General features: G+C 54.0%; 1 protein-coding gene across 1 annotated transcript; it reads right to left on the bottom strand.

The window, feature by feature from the left end:
- Nucleotides 1-2,248: 2,248 nt before the first annotated feature.
- Nucleotides 2,249-10,164, bottom strand: CASP9 (caspase 9, apoptosis-related cysteine peptidase). The gene is made up of 11 exons (XM_009889981.1): nt 10,102-10,164; nt 8,904-9,123; nt 8,323-8,385; nt 8,091-8,114; nt 7,774-7,799; nt 6,972-7,139; nt 6,167-6,256; nt 5,288-5,435; nt 4,557-4,736; nt 4,280-4,363; nt 2,249-2,370 (listed from the first exon to the last, which is right to left on the bottom strand). Exons 1-11 carry the CDS (start codon nt 10,162-10,164, stop codon nt 2,249-2,251), a joined length of 1,188 nt encoding a protein of 395 aa, XP_009888283.1.
- Between the last annotated feature and the right edge of the window lie 39 nt (nt 10,165-10,203).

Raw genomic sequence — 10,203 nt, forward strand, 5'->3', positions numbered from 1 at the left:
CCTGCAGCCATGCCTGCAGCACCTCGGGATCACTCCTCCCATGGCCAAGCGCCACCCCTGGGAACAGGGAGAAGATGGAGACCCACGGGACCGATCTCATCTCCTTTGGTGTTCCTCTCTTCCTCCCGGCTGCATTGCCACCGTGCCATCCTAACAGCCAGGTTGCCTATACATTGATTTCTTCCTTCTTTCATAAACCTTGAAATACTTGTATTTTCTTCCCTCCTTTCTCCTCCTTCCATCCAGGATCTCGTAGTGGGGCACATCTCCCTCAGGATGCTGTAATGAAGCGGTACCTGACAGCGGAGCTCCACTTACCCCAACAGCGCAGGTGATGGGCAGCGGTGACTCCTAGCCGAGATGTCGGGACGGGGGTGCAGCTCCAGGTCCAGGTCCAGGTCCAGGTCCAGGTCCAGGTCCAGGTCCAGCTCCAGCTCCAGCTCCAGCTCCAGCTCCGTCAGTGACTGGGACAGCCTCAGGGCCTGAAGAAGGACCAGAACCTGTCCAGCCGCTCCCCAGCTCCTGCCCTTTCAGCCCCCAGCACCGCACTAATTGGCTCAACCTGAGCCCCTTCCCAATTCCTCCCACCTGGGGACAGGCAGGTCCCACTCTGCTCCTGGCTGCCAGCCCTCCCTTCGCCCCCCGGTCCTGATCTCCCTTCTTTCATGGGTGGGGGACCACGTGTTCCGGACCCCTACACTGGCTGGTGAAAGTCCCACTCGTCCCCCGTTCCCATTTTCCAGGGCAAAGCACAACCTGCCTCAAGGCTGCACGACAAAGCATAACTAGAGTGACCTTTTGCTCAAGGAGCAGAGGGGCTTTTCCACCCAGATGCTTTTCTTTCCACAACTGCTTTGGGGGCGCGTGGGGTTCGGCCAGGCGTGCACCCCTGCGGGACAGAGGAAGCGTCGGCACTCAGCTGTAGGGACCAGAAGCAACTGTAGGAGAGAGTTCACACCCTTTGGGACAACACATTTCCCCTCTCTTTCTCTCACACCCATTAGTTTTTTATTTTGTTCTCAGCTTTTATCCCCCGTTTGCCATTGCTCAGGCCCCAGCACCGTTGGAAAAACAGTTACACCCAAACCCCGGGCTGAGAATCGCTCTGTTGTCAGCACTGAACTGCCTCAAAGCACCCGAAATGCTTCCCAGAAAAAAAGGAGCATGGAAACACCGAGCAACTGCAAAGGCAGACTGGAGATGGCCAGGTTCCCAAGCATCCCACCCAGCAGCGCAGAGGCGAAGGGGCACGGCGCCAGCGGCCTTTACAGTGCAGAAACCTTTCCACGGTTTCCTGAGAGCGCAGAACGCCCCGTGCCATGAAGACGGGCCGGGTCAGGCAGCCGCAAGTGCAGCTCTCCGCCCCGTCCCGGTTCTGCGCAGCAAGCCTGGCCGATGTTTCCCTTCCCCACCTACCCTAGGGCAGCTCCTCCATCTCCTAGGATGCTTTCTCCCAAAAATCCCAGGTACATCCAGGGTTTCTGACCCAAAACCATCACCCACAGTAGCTCATCAGGGAGAGTGCTTTAACTCAGCTCTGGTATTTGACAGAATCCTCCTGTTTCCTGCAGTAACTCCTCACTAGCCTCTGATCAACTCCTCGACCAACAATCGACTCCCCAACACCCTTCTCCGCGTGCTGGCACAGTCACATTAGAAATGCTACCGGTAACAGCAGGAGGCTAACAGTTCACAAGAACAAGGTTTTTCTGGGTCTTCCCGTTTCACAGAAGCCTTCGGGAAATGCCGAAACGGTGGAACAGACAAGAGAATACAAGGCAAAAGATTTTTTTTTCCTTTTTTGTTGCATTTTATTGAAAATGAGAAATACCGATAGCAAAAATCATTCCACTGAAGCCCCAAACCTTGATTCCATCAATCAGTTATCCAGACAGAAAGGACACAAACATCGTGATCACCAAAACAAAACACTTAGAGGCCGAGGGCGGCCACGGCACGGCGAGCTAGAGGAGTTCTCCATGAGCACAGAGACTCCGGGCCAGCACATGCCCCAGCAAAGGGGCTTCCTCCAGCCCTAACATTTCCCATCAGCACGGCGCCACTCTCCATCTTATCTCGATTTCACAGCCAGGAAAGCATTCACAGATTACATTTCTCAAGACAAACATCTCGACAGACAGAGACAAAGGCCACCGGGAGCACTGACACCAAGTCATGGCGGGCGCAGACTTCATCCGGCCACGGGGAATTCACTGTCCCACTTGGCGGGGACCTCGGAGCCCACACGTCATTTGCACATGAAGAAGAATTTTTTACGGAGAAAGTTGAAACAACCCGGGATCTGTTTGTACTTCCCCTTGTCAGCGACGGCGTTTGCCACCTGGGAACAGAAGGAGAGCAGTTGAGGAGCTTTTCTGACTTGGGGCACAACCTCTCACAGGAAGCACAGTGACAAGGATGGGGAATGGAACCGTGGGACAGGAGAGCGAGCAGGTCTCCTAAAATGAGATGTTTTCGACAGCAAAAACACAGGGGACTCACAGGAAAACAGCCTTTCAGGAAAACCTGACTGTACCAGCCTCCGGCGGATGCTTCTTGGCGTAAGCCCCAAATTCCCTCTTTTCCTTCAGGTGTTTACTTAAAAGCCAACTCCCTTTCCACCGGTTTTCTTCCAGACCTGCCTGTCATTCCCCAAGGTCCCTCCCCCTTGCACCAAATCCCAAGCCGCGGAGAGAGGGTCTCGTGCTACTCCCTGGAAATCAACAGCTGCCGTGCCACCATGTGCTGAGGAGGCGCCACGATATCGGGAAAACAACAACAAAGTAGGTCCTCTCTGCCCTGCCACCTCCGCATAAGACTTTTCTCCTACACACAGAGAACAGCAACGGTGTCAAGAAGCACCTACGCTTTGCCCCAGCTTGGGCATGCTTTCTCCAGTCGACAGGGCACGCAAAGGAAAACATTTATTAGCCACACCAGGTCCATTTTCCCTGCACATGGCGCCCCTCCATCACCAGGACGCGTGAACGCAAACATCTGGCATCGTCTTTCCGAGGGCGAGATGCTCCTCCAGACTTACCACGGTGTGACAGGAGCACCCGGGGAGATCTCCAGGAACGAGAGACCCAGCGGGTCTTCCCCGAGGGCATGATCTGCCCGGACGGGCAGCTGCATGCTTACAACAGTGCGCCACGTCCCAACAGCTTGGACTTAAGAGGATGGGACAAGCTACGCCATTCCACAGGTTGGAGAGGTGGGCCCAGGCCAACCTCATGCGGTTCAACCAGGCCAAGTGCGGGGTCCCACATCTGGGTCGGGGCAATCCCAAGCACAACTCCAGGCTGGGAGGAGAATGGCTGGAGAGCAGCCCTGAGGAGAAGGACCTGGGGGTGCTGATTGATGAGAAGCTCAACATGAGCCAGCAGTGCACGATCGCAGCCCAGAAAGCCAGCCGTACCCTGGGCTGCATCAGAAGCAGCGTGGCCAGCAGGGCGAGGGGGGGATTCTGCCCCTCTGCTCTGCTCTGGGGAGACCCCACCCGGAGTACTGCGTCCACCTCTGGAGCCCCCAACATAGGAAAGACATGGACCTGTTGGAGCGGGGCCAGAGGAGGGCCACGAGGATGATCCGAGGGCATCCTATGGTCACACCAACAATGCTGTTGAGACACTGCACATGTTGCCCAAATGCTTAGCCATAAAAATGTTTCTTGGTGGCAGTGTCCTGGTACTGGAAGGTTCCCAGTTGGGCTGCTTGGCTGGTGAGGGCCTTTACAATGCTTTTGGGAGCTGCTGCAGCAGCTCCACTGTTGGCTTCAGCAGCAGTTGTGGAGAAATTTTTCCCTGTGCAGGTGGTGAGCCCCTGGCGCACGTTGCCCCGAGAAGCTGTGGCTGCCCCATCCCTGGAGGTGTTCAAGGCCAGGTTGGACGGGGCTTGGAGCAACCTGGGCTGGTGGGAGGGGTCCCTGCCCAGGGCAGGGGGTGGAACTCAATGATCTTCAAGCTCCCTTCTAACCCAAACCATTCTGTAATTCTATGATTTTTTAGAAATTTCCTTGAAAAGATTAAAGCCTGAATTTTCAGGATTACTTCTCACTACAGAAACCTCGAGGTGATTTCAGGCAGATTGAGGGCAGAGACTTCCTTCATAATTAGACCTCTCCACAGGGCCTTCAATTAGCCAGTCCCTAAACTGAACGCTCAATAGCATCATCCCTTTTCAACCTGTAGGCCTCCATGCCCTGACTGACTGCAGCTCCAACTATCTCCTTCATCGTGATGACAAAAAGCAGGAATACAAGACATTTACCTTCACTAACAAAAATGGGCATATTGCTCCAGCACGCTGTCCAGCATTTCCACATACCACGAGCCTCTGGAGACATCCCTCCAGGAGACAAAACCTTCAGAGAAAGGATGAGAACATTACTGCTAAAGCCATTCTCCTGCTCTCCTCTCACCAAGTTACTGCTGCTCCCCAGGTGTTGTCTCCAGTGGAGCCCGTCACCCCTAACTGCCCCTGACTTCAGCCATGAAGCTCCCACCTTTTTTGTTAATTCCCCTGAGTCGCCAAAGGATTTCTGTGGGCCGTCTCACCTGGAAATGTTGAGTAGGAGACCAAGATGTCGCTGGGCGTGGGCAAACTGGCTACGGCATCCGGCTCGTCTGTGCTACCCACCAGAGTCCGAAAAGGAGTTGCATCCGACTCCAAAGAACCTCCAGGAGCTTCGTCACCAGGGGAATCGCAATCTACTACACAGCCTTGATCTCTTTGTTCTGCAAAAAGTGGTAACAAGACAATCCCCAACGTTCATCTTACCCAAGCGCTCAGCAATTGTACATCTTCTGTTAAGAAAAGATGGGGGATTGGGGGGGCGGGGAGAAACTAAAGCCCCCTCCAACAAAACAAAGCTTTTTGGCCCTTCGGCGGCGCTGGTTGAGTCAGAGCCATCAGGTGATTCACGTGAAAGCCCTCAGTCTGCGCTTCCCCACCAACCTCACGGCTGAAGACCCGGAGTGGCCAGTCAGAGTGCGCTGCCTGGCTCTGTGCCGCAGTTACTCCCCTCCTTCTGTCCCATGTTCCTACCGTGCAAAAAACCCATTCCAGCACACGCAAATCAGTACCGCCCTCCTACAAGAGACTCGCACCCAAGTCCTTAGACTCAGGCCATGCTAGCAGTAAGAATGGGTGGCCGAGAGTGAGAGAAAACAGTCGGAGAAACAGGCAATGAACAAAAAAGGAACAAGAGACCAAAGCCTAACCACATCTCCGAAGCCTGCTTAAGCCCAACGGCTGACTTGCTTCAGGAGCTAAAACAAAGATTCACCTCCACCACAGGCCTGGATGAAGAAGAGTTTGGGTTTTCCTCTCAAACTCGGGCAATTGGACCCATTGAAACAGTTCACAATCTTTTCTATTGCAATGGGTTCTCCATCCGTTCCATAAATGCTTCCGGGAAACTGAATATGGCTCGTCTGCAAGAGGAAAATCCAAGAGCTAGTAATGCGGAAGGTGAGGCCGATTCCGAGGGAGCCCATTTCCAATCAGGTCCTTTGTAGCCTTAAATTACCAGAACAAATCTCATTTCATCGCGTTTGTACAAATGCGTGCACCACGGCAGGGTGAGGGGATGCCCAGAAGTCACTTGAAACACACTAAACCCCAGAAAACCGACGACTCCTGTTATCCAACTCCTCTCCCACCTCCTCCAGCACTGGGGTGCTTCATCCTCTGGGACAACAGGCGCACAACATACACCACTTTCATAACAACTGCTCTCCTCTCCTTGTCCTTCGAGGCCTCTGACTTGCGATAAATGTGCTTTACTGCTAATAGCTTTACTACTAATAGCGTCTCCCCCAGCAGAGATGGAGAAACAAGAAGGACTAAACGACCACAGCATGAGGGTTAACGCTACCTCCCCTTGCTCTCCTCTCATCATTCCGTTCCAAATTATACACCCCAACATCCAAAACAGAGAACACTTGTCCACAGGCAACACCCGATCAGGCTACACTGGAGAAGCTGCCGTTTTCTGTAACCCAGATATGAGAGCATAACTCTTTGCAACTCACCATGAGAGTGGTCAGATCAGATCGCAGACCGCTTCCCTCCCACCCTGCGTGAGACCGCAGCGCAGGGAATTAACCCCTTCCCATGTGGGCAGCCTGTATAACGAGCAAAAGGAGAGGTGCGACGAACCCACCTGACACCCATGGGAAAGGATGACCACGACACAGCAGTCCAAGGCCCTGTGGTCCTGCTGCGCCAGTTTCTTCAGTTCTGAAACCATGTCCTACATAGAAAACATCACAGTAAGAGTTTTTCCAATCATACCTCAGCCGCAGATTACTGCCGGGCCCTGCTCTTATCAGTCTATCACGGTTGTGCTGTTCAGAAAGATCCAGTCAATCTCTCTGCCGCGGGGTAACATGCACCCCACGTACAGGCAGCAAAACCCATCATCAGAGAGTGAGTATTTCTGCAGTTCTACCCTCATTTAACATCAGTTGCTTTAATTACACACATTTCTCTCCTTGTTGCATTTTTTACAACACAGCAACGTAAAACAAAACACACCACTGAAATATGCTGCTTCTGATTCGGGGCCAGTGGGTGAGCAGAGAACCTTCTGTTACTTTCAGGAGCTGCTCTGGATGATTGAGCTCCCTGTGCCGCTTCGAGGACTGTACAGACAGGCAAATTGCACCCCCAGCTGCACACAACGCAGCGGCTGTCAGCTAGCACGGAAATACAGCCTCACTAATTGTCCTACAAATCATAACCAGGAATTAAACTTCAGGCAGAAGGGTGAAAACATGCAAGGTCCTTTCTCCTTTTGCAGCTGCAGCATGACAATAAAATAAGAGGACTTTGATTCTTTCTTTGTGCAGCACAGGCCGGGGCTTTCGGTGTGCTGCCAACATCGGGTTACGTCCCATAATGCGCTCCTGTTGCTTCCGGGGGCTCCCCTCTCACCCCTCGCATGAGCTGGATGCGACCAGCCTCACCTGAGCTTTGAGATTCTGCCGAGTCAGGACGTTGAAGTGCAAGGCCTTGAAGCGCTGCTTCAGCTTCTTACAGTCCACGTCAGAGCCCTCTCGAGTCGACAGATTCGAGTCACTACTGAAGTTGACATTGTTGACAATCAGGCAGTGTCCGCACGGGTCCGCTTTCAGCTCGTAAACCTGGCAGGCACAGGTCGCAATTAAACACTCTCTTATTCAGAGTGCTCGCTGGCTAATCCAGCGGGACACAACACTGACAAGTCCTTAAAGCAGCTCATTTCACAGCTTTTTTTGTTTCTCCGGGACCAGGGATGCAGAACAGCACCCATTCTCCACACGCACGTTATTATCAGCAGCTGGGGAACACAAAACAACCTGCTAAATCAGGGACTGCCTTGGCGGAAAACCAGCCACTTCTTTACCTGCAGCGTCTCCGATGGTAAGCTGAAGCATCCGTGAGGTTTTTTAGGCATCTTTATCAAACCTCACCATGACAGTCCATGCAAGGAGCCAAGAGAACAGGTAGATAAATCTCCCAGAGACTCAGCTTTAGCATCGCCGCCACCACCGCAGGAATTTTATGAGGGCCACCCAAACACCTGCACTGATACGGCCACGAGCCTCGTGCGTACACAGCCAAACTATTCACTTCCACACTGCAAGCTGTCAGAAGGCAACTCCAGACTTATTCGCAATACTCGCCTCCCTGTGCATTTCCCAACGCGCCAAAGCATGCTGCACGAGCTTATTATTGTTTTCCTGGCTTCTCTTTCTCAACACTACAATTACAAAGTCTAAACATCACTTCACAGACAACACACGACTCAGTGCCTTCGGAAATTACCAGCTGCCTCGCTGGGAACTGTTTAAGCACAAGCTTTAAATCTGCATTATGTTATTTGTGTTCCAACTGTGGTAATCTTAAGGAGGAGCTGGCTAATGATTGACCCGCTCCGAGCCGATCGGCCCCGTTACAGCAGCATTGGCCTCGAAGCGATCGCTCAGATAACACAAAGTGAGAACCAGCTGTGCCGGGGCTATTTTCTGCCAGCCACCCACAAGGCACAGAGCTTTTGCTTAACAGGAAGCACTTTAGGCCTAACCAAATACTAACCAGATCGCGGTTCATCTTGTCAACAGCCGAACCTACAACACACAACAGAGACATGGTATTCAGCTCTTTGCGCTCCACAATGAGATATTATACTCCTTCCTCCTCGAATTAACACCAATCCTGCCGTGTCCCCTGCGCTGCATTGGTGACACCAATGAATTCCCCCTTCCCACCCCACCAGACACTGGAACCGAGTGTTTGGCATGACATCCCTCTGGAAGAGCCTTGGTCATGGCTTACCCATTCGAGGTCTTTCACTCTCGGCTTGGACTGGGATGGACAAACGTTCAGGGAAGTTCACATCTGGAAAGACACAGGACAGATGGGTCTCACTCTCTCCCCCTTTTGAATTCCATGCTACAAGTAACCATCTCGGAGTCCGCAGAAGGACCTGATCCAAGAGCTGCCTGTCGTAGGGACCCTGCTGCGAGGGCGTGATACAATATCGCGTCTGTGTTCCTCTTTTCAGAATTCAACAGACTAAAGTTTCTCTTTACAACCATGCAACCATCTGCACACAGATTCAGCAGAGCCCGAGATGGCAAGGACGTGGCAAAAACCATTTTCACCAAGGTACTGCAGAGGCTGCGTGCAAAAATACAGAGAAGGAAGCTCCTAACATCACGAGCACATAGCCTGAGCTTAAAATCTTCCGCTACATGACATTCTCCCAACAGCTCTGCACAGTCACCTCTGCAAGCCATGCTCCAGGATAACAAAAATCAGGACTTCACAGACTATTACCCACGGCAAGAGGGATCCCAGCTGCCACTCCCCGTGCTGCTGTTTGCCCAGAAAACAACTGAACCGTCAATACTTACTTTTATGATGCTTTTCTCCACGTAAGTCCAGCTCAACAGGCCTCAGGTCTACCATCTGTGATGACACCGGCAGGCATTCGCACTCCTCAATCAGCATGTCTGCAAGGTCACCCTGCCCAGTGTCTCGCAGGATTGAGAGGAATACAGGAAAAGCCTGTTTCCCTCGAGTTTCCAGGTCGATGACCAGCTGCCGGGCTTGCTCTCCTCGGCTACCTGCACTCTGCAGAGAGGGAAAGCCCCAGAAAAGACACGTTCACCCGGGGCCAAGGTGCACCACCCAGCCAGCCCTTCCGACTGGGACCCAGAGAGGGGAAACATGGGGATCCACGCTGAGCACATCTGCACGGGGCGAATGAGACCACGACCCAGCAGACGTGGTCACAGAGACCCCCAGCAGCCACCCAACCCGCAACCCCGGGCCCCCTCCAGCCACACAGCCCTGCTGCCACCACAACACAGGCAGCTGCAGCCCGCCATGGGGCTTAGGGGGAGAGGGAGGAGAGAGCACCCCAGCCTGTCCCCACAGGATGAACAGGCATCTCCCTGCCTGTCACCCACGCGTGGGACAAAGTTAGTGACCCCCAGGCCTGTCACCAGTAACAGAAAGGGGCAACAGGGGCCCCTTAAGTCTATCACCAGGTTGGGATGCTGACCCAAGAAGAAAACCCTATGCCTGGCACCAGCTGGGGCAGGGAATGAGAAGGGACAAGATGGGGGGTGTGTTACCTGCAGGGCCCAGGGTGGGAAGGGACAAAGGCCACCTCCCAGGCCTGTCACTGGGGCGAGGGGACATGGAGGCCACCTCCCAGGTCTGTCACCAGGGTGAGGGGACACTGCAGCCACATCTGAGGCCTGAGAGGAGACAGGGGTCACCCCCCAGGCCTATCACCGGGCTGAGGGGACACAGGGACCTCCCCTGAGGTTGAGGTGGGACACAGGGCCTTCCTGTGGGCCCGTCACTGGGACTGAGGGGACACAGAGGCCTTCCCTCTGTCTGCCATCAGGGCTGAGGGGACACGGGGCCCTCCCTTGGGCTGTCACCAGGGTATGGGGACACAGAGGCCACCGCCCAAACCTGTCACTGGGACTGAGGGGACACGGGACTCTCCCTGGGGACTGTCACTGGGGTGAGGGGATACAGGGGCCAACCCCCAGGCCTGTCACAGGAACTGAGGGGACACGAGGCCCTTCCCCGGACCCAGGCGAAGGCTGAGGGGCACACAGGGGGCTGCCCCTGGGGCTGAGAGAGACACAGCTCCATCGGGCTTGTCACCAGAGTGAGGGGACACAGGGGCCACCA

Source organism: Charadrius vociferus, unplaced genomic scaffold (genome assembly GCF_000708025.1).
Source record: "Charadrius vociferus isolate BGI_N301 unplaced genomic scaffold, ASM70802v2 scaffold838, whole genome shotgun sequence".
NCBI lineage: Eukaryota > Metazoa > Chordata > Aves > Charadriiformes > Charadriidae > Charadrius > Charadrius vociferus.